This window comes from Dreissena polymorpha, chromosome 2 (genome assembly GCF_020536995.1).
Source record: "Dreissena polymorpha isolate Duluth1 chromosome 2, UMN_Dpol_1.0, whole genome shotgun sequence".
Classification (NCBI taxonomy): Eukaryota; Metazoa; Mollusca; class Bivalvia; order Myida; family Dreissenidae; genus Dreissena; species Dreissena polymorpha.
In genome coordinates this window covers 115,408,133-115,429,153 of record NC_068356.1, presented here as the reverse complement: position 1 = coordinate 115,429,153, position 21,021 = coordinate 115,408,133, and the positions used below count along the sequence as shown (strand labels likewise).

Sequence of the window (21,021 nt, the reverse complement as noted above, 5' to 3'; positions counted from 1 at the left end):
TGAAGAGGTGAGACAACATATTAAAGAAATGTTGAATGTCATTCGTGAATCAGAGTCACCCTTCAGTTCCAATGTAGTGTTGGTGAGGAAGCGTGACGGGTCACTTCGATTCTGTATTGATTGGAGACAACTCAATACACGAACCAGAAAAGACGCTTACAACTTACCCAGATTTGATGACATTGTTGACAGTCTTTCTGGTGCTAAATACTTTTCCAAACTTGACTTGAGGTCAGGTTATTGGAATGTACAATTTGAAGAAGAAGACAAACACAAAACAGCCTTCAGTGTAGGAAACCTAGGTTTCTATGAATGGAACCGATTAGGTTTTGGACTTTGTAATGCCCCTAGTACTTTTCAACGGCTTATGGAACGTTGTATGGGCGACCTACACTTGAAGGAATGTCTCATTTTTCTTGATGACATTCTGGTTTATTCCAGAACATTTGATGAACATATTGAAAGGCTCGAATCTGTATTTTCACGCCTTCCTGAAAATGGTTTGAAGCTCAAACCCTCCAAAACTGAGCTCTTTATGTCATCTGTGGTGTACCTTGGTCATGTGATCAGTGAAGATGGCATCTCCACTGACCCTGAAAAGACCAGTGCTGTCACTAAGTGGCCAGCACCCAAAAACATAAAGGAGCTGAGACAGTTTCTTGGCTTTGCTGGTTTTTACAGAAGGTATGTAGAGCACTATGCTCAGATAGTTGAACCACTCAACGACCTTCTGAAAGGCCATGACACCACAGGCAGGGCCAGCAAGAGCAAGAAACGGTCCAAAAAGACCAATAAACCAGCTGTTTGGTCTTGGAGTGACGCTCAAGATCAAGCCTTTGAAACTATCAAGAGCAAACCGACATCCTCTCCAGTACTTGCATATGCACAGTATAATCAGCCCTTTATACTGCATACAGACGCATCAGGTCATGGCCTTGGTGCTGTCTTGTACCAAAATCAGGATGGGGCAGAAAAGGTCATTGCATATGCCAGTCGTGGACTGAGGCCGTCAGAGAAACGCTACCCAGCACATAAGCTGGAATTCTTAGCGTTAAAGTGGGCAGTTACAGAAAAGTTTCATGATTATCTTTTCGGTAACGAATTTGTTGTCTTAACCAATAACAATCCACTGATATATGTGACCACTACTGCTAAGCTTGATGCCACTGGCCATAGATGGCTGGCAGCATTGGCTGCATACAATTTCAGCATTAAGTACAAACCTGGTAAGCTAAATATTGATTCTGATTCTTTGAGCAGGATACCTGAAGTTTCTTCAGATATGGTCCAAGCCATAACACAGGCATCTAAAGTACAAAATTTTAATGCCCCTAGCAGAATGTATTGCCATTGATATCTGTCCTCTTGCTGCAGAAGAGGCCAGATCTCAATTACAACCTGCACAAAGGACTGACTGGAGTACAGTTCAGGCTCAAGATCAGTACCTGGCTAGAGTACTTGATCTCTTAAGAAGCGGTTCCCGCCCCAGAGAGGAGGCACTCCGTAAGGAACCACACGAGGTACAGCTGTTACTCAGAGAATGGAAACGACTCACTATTGAGGATAAACAGATGTACCGAACCACTTCTTTAGATGGTCAAGTCGTTAAGCAATTAGTTTTACCTAGTGCATTCAGGGAACAGGCCCTTAAAGGTGTTCATGATGATGTTGGACACCCAGGCAAGGACAAGTCCTTGTGGTTGGCCAGGCAGAGATTTTATTGGCCCCATCTAGAACGAGATCTAGAACTGAAAATTAAGGGTTGTACCAGATGTATTTTGAGCAAACGTCCTCAACAGACAGCTGCCTGGTCTGGTGAACATCAAGACCACAAAACCCATGGAACTGGTTTGCATGGATTTTCTGTCCCTAGAACCATCAAAGGGAGGCCATGAAAATATCCTGGTAATAACAGACCATTTTACCAGGTATGCACAAGCTGTCCCTTGCAAAAACCAAACTGCCACTACTACAGCAAAAGCCCTGTATGACAACTTTATTAGATACTACTCATTTCCTGAACGCCTTCACAGCGATCAGGGCAGAAATTTTGAGAGTAAGGTAATACAGGAGCTTTGCAAAATAGCTGGAATTGAAAAGTCCCGCACAACCCCATACCATCCAATGGGTAACCCAACGGAACGATTCAACTAAACACTCATAAAGATGTTGGGAACACTAGATCCAGTCCAAAAACAAGATTGGAAATCCTTTGTAGGTCCCATGGTGCAAGCCTATAACGCCACTAAAAGTGACGCTACAGGATATTCGCCCCACTATCTCATGTTTGGGTGTCATCCCAGACTTGCGATAGATACATTCATGGGTACCGAGCCCGGGAATGAAGGATCTCCAGACCTTACTGGTTACATACACAAATTGCAAAATCGCATACAGGAAGCCCATAAGCTGGCTGCAGAGGCCTCTGCGAAGCAAGGTGTAAAGAATCAGGCATTTTACAACCGCAAGGTTAATGCCACCAGTATTGAGGTCTATGATAGAGTTTTAGTGAGAAAAACTCATTTTGATGGTAAGCACAAGTTGGCTGACCGTTGGGAATCTGAACCGTATACTGTCATGGAAATCCCAAATCCTGACATTCCAGTATACAAGGTTAGACGAGAAGATGGTACTGGTCCTATCAGAACACTGCATAGGAATTTACTGCTGCCAATAGCAATATTCCCTAGTGCTTCACCCACATCAATTCACAAAAAGGGAACTCAAAATCCTAAAAGGATTATCAGATCCCAGTCAAAACACATGGAGACATCCGATAGTGACTGCTCGTCCGAGTCAGACTCTTATGTCATTCCACAGCGGAGAGTCGGATATGTACCTGGGTATGTCACAAGACAACAGACACACAGTCCGGTTGTCAATGCCAATTCTGAGATTCTCAGTCCTTTATCTCAGACACCGTCAGCGGTAGATGGTAGCATGTCTGAGCAGTCAAACAACTCACTCAATTTGTTGAGTGATCAAAATTCCACAAACTCAGGAGTTAACTCTCATGTTAGTGAGTTAGTTAGTCAGCCAGTGAGTAACCAATCTCAAGGTGAGACTCAGACTTCATCACATACAACACAGCAACATACACCTCAGGTTACACCACCTACAATAATACAACCAGAACCAGTTGACAGACCCCAAAGGCTAAGACAACCTCCAGATAGATATGGAGAATGGGTCATGCCAATCTTTGCTCAGAACTATAATGATTGTAAAAAGGAAGTCCATATTTATTATGTATAACTTATTTAGTATACATAACAGTCCCTATGAAAATGAATTGTCTATCTGCTTTTCATGAAAATATTTAAACATATTTTAAAACAATTGTTTTAAATTGATTTTGTTTATGCATGTTTTTATTTATCATATTTCAATGGTTTAATAATATTTAGACCTGATGAATGGTATTGTTTAATTTTCATCTTGTGTACATTGTCTTCTAAAGTCAATGTGATTGATAGTATTACTGTTTACTAAAGAACAGTTTTCAGTATATTATTATCAGGATATATTTATCAATATTTTGGTCAGTAAATAGAATGTTTTAACAGATTGATTTATTTGCAATCTAATAATGTATATTGCAATTAGTGTGTGTACTTAGATTCAGCCTTCTAAGTTGAATTATTGTGCATATTTTCCCTGTATATATATAGCACCAACTCTGTTTACATTTGATTGACAAGTGGGTCAACTGTCAGCTGATTGAACAGCTGTTTTCATACATACTGTATATAGGTCAGGAATTTTCCCACGCTCCTTGTACATACACATCGTGTTTCCGGCCACCATATTGGCAGATTGTAAATAAAGATTTTTTTTTTAAGCTTCTGGCATCATACCGCAAAGTTAAAGAAAAGCAGAGAGGGTCCTTCAAGATTAGAGACAATACAAGCCACAACACTACCGCTATTGATACCTTGCCCGTCCATGACCATTTTTTTTTCTTTTTCGTAAACTCTTTAATAGCACTATTTCGGACGTCATTTGGTTTTCGGAAACTTTTTTCTTGGTTTTTATATTACAGCATTTAGCAACTACCAAATGACTTAATATACCATTATTATTTATTTATATAAACTTATTGGGTTGTTTACCGGTGCGGTGCTTGTTATTATTGCTTTACTGTCAGGCTATTAACGGCGACTAGAATAAATGTATACATATTGGTTGACTGTCTCAGGATTGCGATTGTAGTAGTTATTATTTCTTTATCCTCTGTCAATTTTTCATTCAATACCTACAATGTCATTACACAATAAAGCATCCAAGGGGCAGAGCAAGAACCTGACCCCTTTACTAGGGGAGGCACTTTCAGGGTTGGATTCCCATCATCTTACCCACAACATCATGCCCTTTAGGTGCCTCCTCCAGTCAGTCGGAAGTGTAGGCCCCATTATGTCTTTCTTCACTATTTTTCAACTGGCCTCGTGTTTGGCTAGGGAGCTTCCTGGACTCGAGCGGACTGTGCCTCTTGCGTCTTGTTGCATCTTACTGCAGCTCAAGTCCGCTCAGGCGCATGCTACCCTTCTCTCTAGGGGGACTTTCCACCTTGGCAGCGTCGCAGTCCGGGCCTTATCACCCTCAAACATGAGGTCAGTTTCAGGTTTTATAGCAGGGATCCCAGAAAGTCAGGAACTTATGGAACTTCAAAGAAATCTTGTATTTAGCCCTGCGATTCCCCTTTCCGAACTTTCTATAACCAACTTGGAAAGGGTTGACCCCTATCGCCCCGCGCCCCCTGGCTTTTCGAGACTGGTCAAAATAACTTTCCTTACATCTATTCCAGTCCCTAACAAAATCCTTGTGAAGGGCACTTATATTGCCCTTGACATTCGTCCCTGCCCGGTCCAACCTGCCCGGTGTTTTTACTGCCATGGTTTCAGCCACATAGCCAGCAGGGGTAAATGCTCTAGTATCACTACCTGTTGCCGCTGCGCCGGATCTACTTGCCAGAGAAGGTGCACCAACAAAACAGGTTGGTGCGCCAACTGTGGCGGCCCGCACTCCGCTTCCTTCCAGGGGTGCCCCTCCTATAAGAAGGCTGTCACCTTAGCCACTTTTGCTCATTTTTATGGGGTCACCTGGTCCGAGGCGGAGAGCAGGCTATTTACGCCTGACACTGCGAGCCACAGCGTGGGCACCCGTAACACAATCAACACAACCGGTTTCAAGTCATCACCCAAACATGCCTCTACCGGTAGTATCATGCCCGAAACCGAGAGGTCATGTCTTTTAGTTGAGGGGTTAGTGGGTAAGAGTACCCCCCCTCAACCTATATATAGGGAATCCCCCCCCCCAAGGTTACTTTTGTGGAACCGGTATCCAAAACCACACCCGATTTATGCACCCCCCCCCTGTATCGCCTATCCAGGGGGATCCACCCACTCAGAGACGCCCTCCTGTGGCTACCAGGGGATCCTCCCCGTCCACCACGTTGACCGACGGTGCTAGCGACACCACCTGTAGTTGTCCTACACTGTCGGACGACTCTATGTTTGATGTGACGGGGAGAGACTCTCTGGTGTCAGTGCACTCCAGTATATTGGAGAACCTTTCTATCTCTGGTGTCTGTGAAATAGAGGAGGAACCCCGAGTTAAGATCCCCCCTAATCGTCCCAGAATGGTCGACTCCCAGACATCCCCAATGAGCTCCCCTACCGACAACACCAGCAGACGTAACTTGTTTGCTGGGGACTCATTTATTAAAATTAAGGATCCGCCAGCAACAGGTCCCACACATAGGAAAATATATCTCAGCGAGCTGGCGGATCTGGTTGCTGAGATACTAAAGGACCAGAAAAGGCCCACTGGGAGTCGTGTTATATCCTACATCTATAACAAAATTGATTCTCGGTTCAAAAATTGCAGAGAATCAATAACAAAGGTCATCCCCCCTGATAAATCCCTAACTAATAAAATCCATTCTGGAACGGGGGATCCTCCAATAGTAGCAGATCCAGGATGCCCCCCCCCCGGCCAGTGGTACCCTCCCCGTTAAAAAGAAACATGTTCGGCTTGCCAGGACTCCCGCAAAACTCAAAGGGGCCTGTGCAGGCCATAAACTAGGAGTTAAATCTCCTCATCATACATTAAATCAGATAAAACGCAAGTTAATTACACGCCACTATGGACAGTAACCTGCAAATCATTTCATTCAATGTTGGTGGTCTTACCGCCAACAAATTGACAGAGTTAAAATATTTTATTGACAGTAACCCTAGTACCCATATCTTATGCCTACAGGAAACCAAATTTTCAAATAGTACTGTAAAACAAATACCTGGGTATAACTGTGAATTTAAGAATTTTGTTAATTTAAACCATAATATTGCCGTCGGCCTTGCCATATATATTAAAAACACAATTAATTATGAACACCTGGGAGTGAAGAACCAATTAAAATCTGATGGTAGCACTGCTATTGAGGCATTAGCAATTAAATTGGTTATTGACAAGAACCGGCCTCTTATCCTGGTCAATTTATATTCACGAGGATGTGATCTTGAAACTCTGAACGGCCTCTTTAAGGAATTAAGGACCATTAAAGGACCCTTTGATGTAATATTCACAAGCGACTTTAATGCACATCACCCTGCTTGGGGTTCCATCAATTCAGATGCAGAAGGTCGGTCGGTAATAGAATGGTTGGACGAGCAAGATCTTATACTGCTCAATGACGGTTCTCCAACCAGACTTGACCCCACTGGTTTAAACTCCCACATTGACCTTACTGCTGTTAATGCCAGGATAGCAAGTGCGTCTGCATGGGCAACCGTTAATGATACCATGGGATCTGATCACCTCCCACAACAGGTTACCCTGCTCAACTATATTGCACAGGGAACTGAGGATCAATGCTCAGGAGAGCAAAAGTTTTTATTGGAAAAAGCTAATTGGGCTCAGTTTAGGGACCTCTGCTTAGATCTCTCCCTTGCAGATGTTCTCTCCCAGGATCCTAATCTGTTTTGCAACAACTTAACTAGCAAGATATTGTCCATAGCGGAATGTAGCATACCGGTCTCCTCCGGCAAGGTTAAAGCCAGAAATAGGGTCTCGTGGTGGAATGAGGCGTGCTCCAATGCGGTACAGGCCCGTAAAAATGCTTTGAAAATTCTTAAAAGGAACCCCGCTGAGCAAAATCTCCTTAATTATAGGTCCCTCGAAAATCAGGCAAAGCGGGTTATTTTGGACGCAAAAACTCAAAATTGGAAAGAATTCTGTGATTCAGCTATCATTAATAAGAAAAATACTAGGGATTTTTGGGAAAAAATTCACAGAATTAAAGGAAATTCATTCACCCCTGTACCGCTACTTAAATACAAAGGCGAAATTGCCACTACCCCAAGGAAAAAGGCTCAATTTTTGGTACGACATTTCCAATCTGTCTCCAGTGACTCAAACCTTCCCGTTGAAACTTTGAATTATCAAAAGCGTTTGAGACTGAGCACCAAAATATTTTAAATGAGCCTGGGGATAACAGCACGCCTCTCAATTTACCATTCACTATTACAGAATTATTAAGTGCCATTAACAGCAGGAGCAACACCGCCACGGGGCCGGACAAAATAGCATATTTAATGTTTAAAAATATGCCAGCCATAACTCTGAAAATCTGGCTTAACCTATTCAATCAGGTGTATAGGACAGGCAGGATACCACCCGAGTGGAAGCAGGCCACAGTGATTCCAATTCCTAAACCCGGTAAAGACAAAAATGATCCAAACTCATATCGTCCAATAAGTTTAACATCACATGCAGGTAAATTATTAGAAATAAAGGTCAAAAATAGATTAGAACACTTATTGGAATCAAATAATATACTAAACCCCTTCCAGTCTGGCTTTAGGAAGGGGCGATCTACTCTTGATCAGCTAGCTAGATTACAACATGATATTCTTTCTGCAAAAAATCATGGGCAATCAGTATTAGCAATTTTTTTGGACCTTCAGGCCGCCTTTGATTTAACATGGACCTTTGGCATATTAAAAAAGCTAGCTGACTATGGAATCACTGGATACTGTTTCCACTTCCTCAGAGCTTTCCTAGAGGGCCATAAAATCCAGGTCAGGGTTGATGGGGAGTTATCAGAGGTAGCCATAACTGACCGCGGAACCCCTCAGGGGTCTGTAATATCCCCAACTCTGTTCTCCCTCATCGTAAACGGTCTACCTGATGCCGTAAAAGACTCAGGAATGGTTATCTCCCAGTTTGCCGATGACTCAGGCACTTGGTTAAAGGGGTCTAACATGTTACGCCTGCAAAAGAGGACTCAAGCATGCTTAGACTCCATATGGAAATGGGCAATTGAATGGGGATTCAAAATTTCTCCAACCAAAACAGTAGGAGTACTATTTGGCGACCAATTTCAGCACTCTTTGGACTTAAATTTAGGCGGCACCGAAATTATCTTTGAAAAACAAACTTGTCGGGACTGGCACCTTCATCAAGGGGGAAATACTTAAGCGTAAGCATGTCGCCCTACCTTTTGGTGCGAGTATTAGGACCCTGGTTGAAGATGCCGGTCTCGACAAGGTACATGTAGCAGACCTGAGGCCCTCCAAGACCCCCCCTGGACGCTTGGACCCATTGATGTTGACCTATCACTCTCTAATAAAATAACGAAAACTGACTTGCCACAACTCATCAAGTCAGAAGCTCTCTCTCTTATAGATAATATGTATGCTGAGCATCTAAAAATCTACACTGACGGCTCCAAATGCCCTAACTCTGGTTTGGTAGCCAACTCTTTTGTAATTCCTTCAAAATACATTAGTAAAACGCACAAGCTCAGCAACAATCTCTCTATTTTTACAGCAAAACTTTTGGCAATTAAATTCTCTCTGTGCTGGATATTGGTCAATAAACCTACTAAAACTGCTATTTTATCAGACTCAATGTCATCTCTTGAGTCCATAAAAAACAGAAATAGCAGATCTAGGCCTGATATTTTAGCTAGCATTTTGGAACTTCATCGACAGTGCCTAGATAAATCTTTAAAGGTCACATTAGTATGGTGTCCAGCACATGTCAACATCAGTGGGAATGAGCAAGCCGACAGGGGGGCCTCAGAGGGCCTCTTGAGGGGGGCCGTTGATGCTGGGGAACCCCTGGCACCTACGGAGATCTACTCCCTGACAAAGAAATTTGTAATGGGTGAGTGGAATCTCCGGACCGACAATTTGTCTTCCCGTCAACATACTTTTACCAGACCTGCGAAAACCCTCAGGCCGCCTGACAGATACTCAGGAAGCATTGTGCTTGACAGAGCCATCAAGCGCCTGAGGATGGGAACCACCCTATCACCCAGTGGCGCAGGAAAGTATGTCCTTGGTATAGACCCCGCATGTCCTAGGTGCCAGGAACCTCTCACTGCGCCCCACATGCTGCTGCACTGTCCTAACCATAAGGCGCAGAGGGACCACCTCGAAGCTGCATTGCACTCCCATGGACTAGTTTTTAACCTTTCCAACGTGCTAGACCCCAAGGGAGCAGCTAGGGGCTCCGTCTTCTCTGCCCTCGCCAAATACCTTCTGGATTGTCAGATAACTGACAAAATCTAGGTCATTGGGGGAGGGAGAGCAGCCAACACCCACCTAATTATTCAGTCTTGTGACTGTTTTTCTTTTTAAACTGTGTAATCTTTGCACAAAACTGATGTAATCTAATAATTGTGTTGGATTTGTGTCTCTTTTACACAACTTATTAACAACAGTTTATTGTTCTACCCCGACCTTTCTAAATCAGGCCAATGGCATTGACCTGGTCTTCTTTATTTTAATACATTTTTTATGAGAGTATGACGTTAGTCCACCATTTACATTTTTCAGTTTTTTAATATAATCATATTTTATGGCATTTCTTACTACAAGAAAGGACGAGGCTGTCCAGTAACCTAGGATTGTTGGCTGCATTGCACCCCCTCTCTTCTCCTTTGACACCCCACCCTTTCCCCTTCAAACTCGAAGAGCCATGTCGGACTGGAGTGCACGGTGCAGGGCCTTATACCATGATAAACACTTATTTAGTCCTATCCAGGGTAATACCAATCCCTTCGTATTATTGTTGACTTTGTTGATACTGCTAATTTTGTACCTTTTAGTACATTAAATCTTGTTATAACTGCTATTTTGTGTAGCAAATGTCCTTATTTTTGCGTAAAACTGCTATCTTATATAGCAAATTGCCTTAATTTTTTTCTCAATACTGCTATTCCTACACCATAGCAAACAATTTACTCTGTATTACACTAATTCATGTTAAAATTGCTATTTTATATAGCAAATTTCCTTAATTTTATATTAAATTGCTATTTTATATAGCAAATTGCCTCGGTTTTTCTGTTTAATTGCCATTTTACATACCTTACAAGATACGTTAGTACTATTTCCTCCATTGTTATCACCAATATATAAATAATATTGGTTGGATTAGAGCTTTTTGGGTTTGTTTTAATGCATCTAGGTAATATTTGGTCTTTTTACCATTTTACATCATACCTTTTTATAATTCTCCTTCAATTGTATACAAACCATTTTCCATTTACCGTGCACTCCCTCTGGTCCAGGGGAAACAACCATTGTAAACTCCATCCCCACAATTACCTCCCTTAGTTCAACTGAGTGACATCACCCCTGCTGGCTCTTTTTCCCCCACTCACACCGGCCTACACTTCCAAAAATCTCTTCTTCTTTCAACCCTCCAGGGTGGCAACATGTATTTTAAATATATAAACGCATATAGTTCTGTACATATTGTAAATAATGTACTTTTTGTACAAATTTAGTTGTTTTTGTCTCATTTTTAACTGTAAAGCACATTGTCTTACCTTTATTTGTATGTGGCCCTATAAAGGTGACCGTTTGGAGACACGTAAGTCATAACCCTTAACATATAAGTTTTTTTTTACTAAACTCACTTTTAAATATTGTTTTAATGCCACTCTGGGGGGACTTCTCTTCTCCATAGCCCAATCCTCCTTAAGTTCCATACAGACAGGGTCTTACGTTGGAGCATTACGGCTATATTCCCTGTCTGCAAGTGTTCAACATTGAGCCACAAACATAAATTTATACACATTACATTTTTAATAACTCAATACTCAATTGCAACATTAATATATATTTGAGAGTTATACTCCCTATGTGTTATTATATATTGTCTTTTTTCCTTTCTTTTTTCATATAATTGCATGTATACATGCAAAATCACTTTACATTTGAGAGCTGTTAAATCAGGCTCTGGCATCCCTACTAATTAATGTTCATAGATAAACTTATCTCTCCACCGATTAGATCTTGTTGTGTGGCATTTCGTTTAAACCTTAAATATACACATAATAATGGTACTTGATTATGTATGTAAATATATAGTGGCAACGTTCAACCACTTTGTGATCTGGAAAACCCTCAAGTATTATTATTTTGTTTCTCAAACATATTACACATCTGTGTATTCCTTTTTCTATAAGCATTATATCAAAATAATCCTATTTGGATTTTAACATTTAAAACACAGATCACAAAGTCTAAAGACTCCAACAAACCCATTGCAGTATATACTGAACAGTGGGTCTAGTAATGATGATGCCACATACAACAGTATGTGTGTTTTCACCATCTTTACTTATAAAAATTGGGCTATTCTTATTCTCTCTCCTCCTTAAAAAACAAAACAAACAATAACATACAATAACAACATCATATAAATAATAATAATTAATAAGAAGTACAGTAACATAACATAAACATAGTAATTTATAACTATAAAACAAGTCCAAGTTCTTTTGGATTTATTCATCCTTTTCTTTCATTTATATTTTCTGCATAGAAACTATTATTGTTTACTTTTTTGTAAAAGTGCAACGTCCGCCGTGGGAAAATTCTATTTATAAACGGATTGACCTACTTGCAATCCTTAATAAGAAATTTCGGCCAATCAGCGTCATCGTTTTAAAAGTGTATCAACCAATAAAAACGCCGCTTTTTAACAGCGTTTGGCCCAGCCAGTGTAAAGTACTGCGTTTTTTAACGCTTCTTAAATATGGATAGATATTTTAAAACCAATAGATTTTTATTAAGGCACCGCACCAACACTGCAAAGTTTTCTATTTATATCAATGGTACAGCCCAGTAAAATCGGGCTGTCCATTTTAAGGCCGTTTTCGACCTTTTAATGCAGAGTTTTATGTTAAGCAGTGTGCTCGGGCAATGGTTTTTAACCGAAGTCCCGAGGGTAAACAACCCCATCAGTCCTGACGCTCCTTGTAAACACTGTATACTCTACTGGAGAGTGTACATGTACTTCAGTAATGTGAATTGCTGGTATAGTCAAGGGGGTACTATAGTAGGGATTGGTCATTTAAATTTGTGTGTTATATGTTTAAAATGTCAGGAGCCATTTTTTCCAACAGAGGGAGTATGTAACACGTTACAGGGTATTCACTCTGACACTAATCCTTTAATATTACTAACCCATGCAATAATGTGAGCGAGTATCAGTGTGGGTGCTAAGTGGTGAGTGAATGATCTAACATTGCAAGTTTTTATGTGAGATGTTTTAACTATAGAGTTTCAATGGTTTTATACCCTAGTTTATGATCATTCCATCATAAAGTCTCGTAAGAGATAGATGTTGGCATTTTCCATTTGTCAGCATATGTTTATTTTAAAACTTAAGTCCTCAGGTCGCTGGTGAGTTTACTTTTATTGTTAATATAATTACATTGTATTGTATTGTATTGCTTATTGTAATATAAATGTATTTGATTATTATGTATTTCATTGCAATGTTTAATTATTGCAATTTGAATAAGTTATTCATAATTGTTTTTGTATTATTTTTCAGACCATCATTTTCAATATTATAGACATCTATAAAATAAAGAATATATACGACAACCCACTTGTGTTCTCTATATACAACCCGGCTACACTCATTATCTTGGTCATGTTCATTCTGTATCGCGAACTCAGACTGTAAACACAAAATGCTGACTGAGAAAGAACTGATAAATAAGTGCTTATAGAACTGCTTTTCCAAAATTATTTTCTTATGATTTGATGCTTATATTTTTGTCAGTAATAAATTTATTAAGGAATGATTTTATTACTTGAGTTTAAATACATTTACAGGTCATGGTTCACAATAGTCCATTCTAACACAGACTATATGCAAGCCCAAATACCGAAAAACCTCAGGCCAGCATTAAAAAATTGTTTGTTTGCTGTAACCCTACCAAAGATTTTTAAGATGTGTAGGTAAGTTCATTCTAATTTTATTTTGTAATAAATCCTGTAAAAAAATTGAGAAGCTAAAGTCATATAAGGAAACATGCTGAAAAAAACATCTGAATTGGGAAGATTTTGATGCAATTTTTTAATGAACGGCCTGACAGTATGGTGATCGCAAAAGATCCACTTCTCCCTAAAACTTCCTCACTTCTCCCTTTCCAGAGCTTAGGGATTAATAGTTCTGGCTTCCATAACTTTAAATGTCGCTTTTTATGATTTTTGACTGGCGCGTCTTTATAGTTATGGACCAACCTCATTAGGAAAGTCAACCAGAAATTCCCGAAAAGTTGACAGTTAACAAAGACCGGTCCAAAACAGCTTTTAAATGCAGTTGTTGCCCCAAATCAACCACTTGATTGGAAAGATTGACATTTTCCACATTTAACTGATATATTCTTTCACAAAATACTATCTTAAACATTTAAAATGTATCTATTCTGCTCTTACATATCGAGAAAAACAGCGATCTAACAGACTTTCTTGAAATGCGAATCTCCCGAGATTTCACGGTCAGATGACGTTATTTCTATTTTTAGTAACAAACCATGTGCTCGGGTGTTTTCAAATTCAGAATGACATTTCCCGGTATTTTAATTATGCTGGCTTATTTTGTAAACAAATTGTAGTGTCAATACAAAGTCAAAGTAAATATTATATAAAACTACCTGATTCACAATGAAATCAGTCTTATAATCCACCAGACATAAGTTGTTAATCACAAATAATAGATTTCAGAAAACGAAAGTAATGTTTACAATTTCAGCATAAAATGTCACGGTTTATCCGAAAGTATCCAAATGAAAACTCGTCACGTGACAAAGCGACAATGGCGTCAAAATTGTGAATTTCAGACTGATGAGAGTTATTTTCATCTATTGTAAGATGCATTTGAAACATTTGAACCTTAAAATATTCCTCGATGCAGTAATTTATATTCATTTACCAATATATGTAGAAATGTATCCAAGAAAATGAGCTTTCTTTGATTTATAGCGTGACATAAATATGTTACGACTCTGGTTGACTTTCGATACGGGGTGAGCTTCAGCGTACAGGTCTGTCAATACTATATAAACTGTACGCTGAAGTTTCTTTAGCTAAGGGATTAATGACTCCTCCTAAAAATTGGAGTCTAGCTTGATCCCTGTATATTGAAATCTCTTAAAACTACTATTCATTTTCAAACCAGACATAGGAAAAAGCGATTATTTCATCTTCATATTAAAGTTTTCGTATAATAAAGCACTGTTTTCACGAAAACAAACATCTAGTCATGCCGAGATTCAGGAGAAGTCAAGAGTGAACCACCTTAAGTTAAACATGTACACAGTTGTTTTTTTTGTAAACTTTTGTTGGTAAAATATAAGTTTTCAATAACCAACAATAACTTATTGTTTTTTATGCATTTTTCTGAGAATTAATCAGTAGAAGCCTTATTCCACTGAAAAAAACACACCAGGATAATTTTATCAATAAGTCACCAAACGCGAACAGTAAACTTCACTTATGTGAGGGTAGTCATGTAGTTTTGGGAAATGCTTATCATAACAGTGATCTTCAAGTTAACAATTAAAACTACTTAAAAACTACGATGACAAGAAAGTAATGGGCATGATTCGGGGACATTGACAAGGGGCGATTTTAGTCCAAATAATTAGACGTAAGCTGGGGTAGCTTACGTCTAAACGGCTACCGTCGTTTTCCTATAGCAAATTGAGTTCAACTTAAACTTCAGTTTTTCTCGTTAAATCTTTGATAATGCATAAAATTATCATTAATTAGACATAAATGTGAGTGATTACCTGTTAAATGTGTAAAAATTGTGCTTTTAAACCACTTATGTACATTTTTAAAAATAAACATACACAACACACGAAGTGTGTTTGTCGTTTATAGAATTACATTGAATTATCTTGAACGAAATTATTTTTTGAATAGGTTACACATAACCAATTGTTGTTGTACAACAAACCACATCACTTTTTAGCTTTCTGTACTTTTTAATTAAATGAAACCTATATGTGTGTGTTAAAACTACCAGTTGTATCACGGAGTGTATATTGATAGGAGATGAATCGAGTATTTGACCCTTACTGTAGTAAATTCAATCTTATGCAAAAACTATTCATCCGATTTTATTTGTTTATACGTTATCGTGTTGCTTATTAATTCCTCTTTCAAAAAATAAACGTTTTAGTATACTCCCGTTGTTATTAATGGATTTATAGCGAGATAAACACAAGAAATACACATTTTGTTTTACCACCGCGCGTTTTACCGTGTTGTGGCTATCGATCTTGTACAATTAGCGTACAGCGAAGCGCCGAGGTTATACATTTTGATGTACCCACTCACGTCTTTTGTTGAATTATAGTTTCATTTCTCGGCCGATTTTGACAAATTATATATCATTAGAAAGCTTACGTTACGTAGTAAACAGATATATAAACATATATTAAGTTTTTCTTCTGATTTCGTCAGCCCGGCGAGTTATAACTTTAACTTTTGCAAATATCTTACCGTATTGGAGTTTTAGAATCTAGATTGACGGTTGACATGTTCGTACTTAATACCAATTTGTAGCGTTTATATTTGGAGTTCAGTTTTATAAATTACATCTTGCTTAGGCGAATAGAATTCTGTATACGATAGAAAAAAAATGTTTAAAAACGAAAGTAATTAAGGAATGAAGGCGGAAGAAAGTATCGCGCGTTCCTAACGCACTGAACTGATGCTACGGTCTTGGCGACTATGCTTTTGTTTAGAAACCGGCCATTGAATTTCCTTTGCCATGATTATTATATTTTTTATGGAATATATTGTGGTATTTTGTTCACGAAACATATCAATAAAGCTTATTATAAATAAATCTTAATAAATTAACGATTTCAGCTCTTGTTTATAACACAGAAAGGGTGATAATTTTATGATGAAACAGCGTATATAGCGGACCCTCTCGATTTTATTCGGCTTTGCATGCATACTTGAAATAAAATGGGTGTCAAAAACATTCATCGTTTGCTGTTAATTATCAACGAGGGAATTATGTATGATTATATGAAATGTTATTCACCTTAAATTATCAATTTATTAAAGATTCTTGAAAATCACGGTCGGTGTTACGCGGGTCATTTCGTATTTTGACATCAGGGCATCATGTCCAACTGTTCAAAATCAGATTTTTTTTCACTGGGACGATGACGGCTTGGATTTAGACAGGCAGACAGATAGTTTATTCAGACTTATACAACAGTACATCGTCTTCAACTCAAATATATAAATTATTTTTAGACGAATTGTTAGGTGATTACACATATAGCAGTGATGATTCTGAGAATGTTGCCATGTTTCTTATCCGTGTAATCTAGAGTCCGTGGTTTGAGCATTTTTATCGCGGTGTTCAATAAAAGATATCTCAATAATCTTGTTTATTGATAGATCTGTGGTTTTATTGCCCCTGTGTTCAGCACAAACCAATTATATCTTTATGATCAGATACTGTGCCGACCAATACTAAATAACACTATGGTGTCATACGCCACAGCAGGGACCTATACTTGTGATCATAGAGTCTTAGTGCAAGACTTAAAAAAGTATGTTGTTTCGCTTGCGGTTGTTAAGCCAAAACGGGGCTTCCCAGCTGGCACAGCTGCTGATATTGGGATCTGAATACCTAAACTTATTCAGACCTTATTCTTAACCGTTGCGCGTTTTACGATATCGGATTTTAGGCGGGAATACAACTCGGTGAAACTATTCAATTTCTTATACAAAATTAAGCATATTAACAGTTATTGAAATTAACAATATCAGCGACATCTTTTTAAAGACTAAACACCTTTTCAAGTATCGAATTTAACATGTCAATAATATATATTAATACCAAAAAAGGTTTCATTTAATTTTGTTCACATTAAACCTTTAAATGAAAGTGTCGCTTTAACTATTTTCCGTGTCTTATTAAGCCGCGAATCGTTTGCTAAAAACAGTTAACAAAAAGGGCTACACGTTCTAATTCTTAATGAAATACAAAAATAAGTATAACATAACTAATAATGTCCATAAACACACACGGCAAGGTCAACGTTTTAATGGAAAACTAATATGACATTCCACGTAAATTATTATTTTCGTCTAAATCGAATACTATATATAGAGAAACAATGTATTTATAACCGACCAATGAGGTAACATTATGCAACTTTCAATTTACACAGTGCTATATGGCAACAATATGGAATTTGAACAGTGGTAGTGTTTTAAGGTCTGGACTATCATTACTTGTAAGTTTGTATAAACATTTTTCTAATGCAATTAGCAAAATAATGTTTATATTTTATGTTTAATAATTTATTGCATGATTATTCTGTGCTGTTATATGAATTTGATGCCGTTAAAGCTTCCGACATGAATTCATGTCGGAACGATGCTATTGCAAAATAACGTTAAACGATATGAGGTCGATGTAAATGTAAATCGACCTCATATTTATAGGAGTAGGGGCGATTTATATGTAACCACTGGCCCAGGTATCAAATAGTTCATCAAAAGAGAGGCTTTAACGTATAAGTGAATATTGAGTTTATGATTGTTTAAATGTTTTAATAAGAAGGCGAATCTCTACCTGGAAATCATTTTTTGTTAAATCTATTCCTCTAACAAACGGCAAAACTCCTGTGGCTGCCATTTTAGGTTACTTTAAAAAATGAATTGGTTACAAACTACTAAATATTTTTAGTTTCTCCCACAAGTACCGGTCTGGTACCCTGCGTTTGACACACGACAATATAATATACATGAAAAGGAGTAGAGTGCTTTTATTATGACATAAAATCAACTTGTAGAAAATCAAGAGACGTGAATATAGAAAACAAGACACACATAAACAGTCATTGAAAGTCAAGTTGGTCGGGAGATTTGTAGCCATACCTTTAAAATAATAATAATAATAATCACGAACTATTAGAAAGGCGAGAGATTTTCGCTAGTTTTTTTATCTTATAAAAGAAACCCTACTATATTTGACACAGCAGGCACACATTAACCGACAAATTGCATAATAAACCACGTTCTTTACCATTTTCAGACAAAATTTTCCAGAATAGGAGGCGTATGATACCCTACACATCATGTCGCTATTTTTGTTTGACATTTAATCAACATCAATGGCTATCACTTGGGTAGAGATTCTTAGCAATGAGCATATTCGTGCACAATACACAAATGTCAGGAAGGCAACCTTTAAAATGCCATATATTTTAATCAACATTTAATTAATGATTTTGTTAAGGATTTTTTTTACAGATTTAATGACGGAAAGCTACGGAAAAGGCCATACACAACCAAACATGTCCTTCTGTTATTTTTATGAGAAACATTAAACGCCTCTTCCAGTAGAAAGTGCTCTTATTGAACATAAGCACAACAAACAAACACGTTTAGGAGTTAATTATTATTACAATTGTTGGGTATTGTAAAAACCAACTGGCTCTCCAGCATTTCAAGCACCTTGTATAATTTTATTATAGTTTCACCTTGGCGGCGGGCGGGCGGCGTCCACAACAGTGTCCGCTCTCTAATTCAAATAGTTTTCATCCGATCTTCACCAAACTTGGTCAGAAGTTTTATCTAGACAATATCTAGGTCAAGTTCGAATATGGGTTATGCCGGGTCAAAAACTAGGTCACAGGGTCACTTAGTGCATTTCAAGCATTAAGCATGGTGTCTGCTCTCTAATTGAAGTAGTTTTTATCCGATCTTCACCAAACTTGGTCAGAAGTTGTATCTGGACAATATCTAGGACAAGTTCGAATATGGGTCATGCCGGGTCAAAAACTAGGTCACGGGGTAACTTAGTGCATTTCAAGCATTTAGCATGGTGTCCGCTCTGTAATAGAAGTAGTTTTCATCCGATAATCACCATACTTGGTCAGAAGTTGTATCTAGACAATATCTAGGTCAAGTTCGAATATGGGTCATGCAGGGTCAAAAACTAGGTCACAGGGTCACTTAGTGCATTTCAAGCATTTAGCATGGTGTCCGCTCTCTAATTGAAGTACATGTAGTTTTCATCTGATCTCACCAAATTTGGTCAGAAGTTGTGTCTAGATGATATGTAGGTCAAGTTCAAATATGGGTCATGGTAAAGTTATCAAGTTGTCCAAAACCTTCAAACGGGCGTATCTTGTGACAGTTTGGCACTCTTGTTTATAAATTGGTATAACATGTGCTAGTTTAAGGCTTTCGGGGAATTGACCTTTATTTAACATGATATTGCACAAGTTACTTATGGGCCGAGAAAGAGAGGGTTTGCCTGCAATAATAACTTTGGGTGGAATTTGATCGACTCCAGTAGCCTTCTTTGGATGTAGCCTTTTTATAGATTTTGATATTGTAAGTTCTGTGACTGGTTCAAATGCTAATTGTTGACCTTCTGTTTCTGTGTGGTGCTTGGTTATCTTCTCAATACTTGGGTGGAGATCTGTGTCATGTGTGTTATCTTCTATATCTATGTTCTTTGCTATATTGATATAGAATGTGTTGAGTGTGTTGAGTGTGTTTGCGACATCATGTTGGTCTGATTTGAGTTGCCCATCAGCCGACTTTAAAATAAGTGGGTTGTCTGTCTTATTTGTGGGTTTTTGTTACAGGACAGATTTGATGATTGGCTTGAAGTCTTTCGACTTACGGCCGCCCCCGCACCTTTCCTGAAAGTATGTTGTGATGGAGTCTCTTTTAACCTGTGTTTTTATATTTCTGATTTTTTTTTGTAGTTTGACCAGTTTTAATTAGTTTTATGTATGTTGGTAGTGTTTTTAGCTTGTCTGGTCTTGTAAATAAGTTTTCTATATTACGAGTTCATGTAGGGTGGGGACTGATGCTTGTTTAAAAAAAACTTTTACAGGAGCATGATCGTTAACAACCTGTTTCAGAAGACTCTCGTGGCGGCTATTTTTTCTAAAGAATATTTGAACAACGTTAAATAAACGTCTACGATGCATTATTATATCTGTTTACAACCAGTTACGAGACTGGCCCATGAAGCTGAAATATGGCACATCTTCACAAGAAGGTTTCACTTGTTTGTTTAATTTCAGAACTAAATGTCGTAGATTTTAATTATATTGCAACTTGAATGCATTTTTTAATCTTCTTTTGGTGTATATTAATGGAATGCAATACTATTATTACGATATATTATTTTTCCGCCCTATACATATATCTTAGGATACATGTATAGCAAAATTAACTAAAACGATTAAATGTGTTTTAAATGTTGTTGTTTTTTGTTTTTATCAAAAAGTTGAACTTTAATGATTTGATCAAACTTGCTTTTTGATTTGTTTTCACGTTGTAAACAAAATACAGCGCAATGTTGTATGGTAGAAAATGTGCTAATGCTGAATATTGCGGTGCTGTCGCGGATAACGAAAATTATATTTATGATTAAATTGCATGTCTTATTTACCAAAAAAAAAACCAATTCTTCTCTTTGTCAAAGCTTAATCGTCTGCGTTGATGTTTACGTTTTATTGGCCCCTTTAACTGTCCGGTTGGCTAACACTTACATTGACTTTGAGACAAAGTGAGAAAATGTATATTGTGGTCCGTCGACCATGTTTCTTGTTGCTGCTAGGCATTTAATATAATGCCATTACGTTGAAGGTTATGGAAATGAACTCAAATATGGCTCTATGAGGTTTCACTCATTTAA

The 21,021-nt window shown here is 38.1% G+C and overlaps 1 protein-coding gene across 1 annotated transcript in view; it reads right to left on the bottom strand.

Moving 5' to 3' along the window:
- The window catches only part of LOC127868601 (protein flightless-1 homolog), a 65,498-nt gene extending 47,484 nt beyond the window's left edge, over positions 1–18,014 (bottom strand). Inside the window, exon 1 of the mRNA XM_052410479.1 lies at positions 17,932–18,014. Coding sequence (XP_052266439.1) covers positions 17,932–17,994 — 63 coding nt within the window. The 5' untranslated portion in view covers positions 17,995–18,014. The remainder of the gene's footprint in view (positions 1–17,931) is intronic.
- Positions 18,015–21,021: the final 3,007 nt, after the last annotated feature.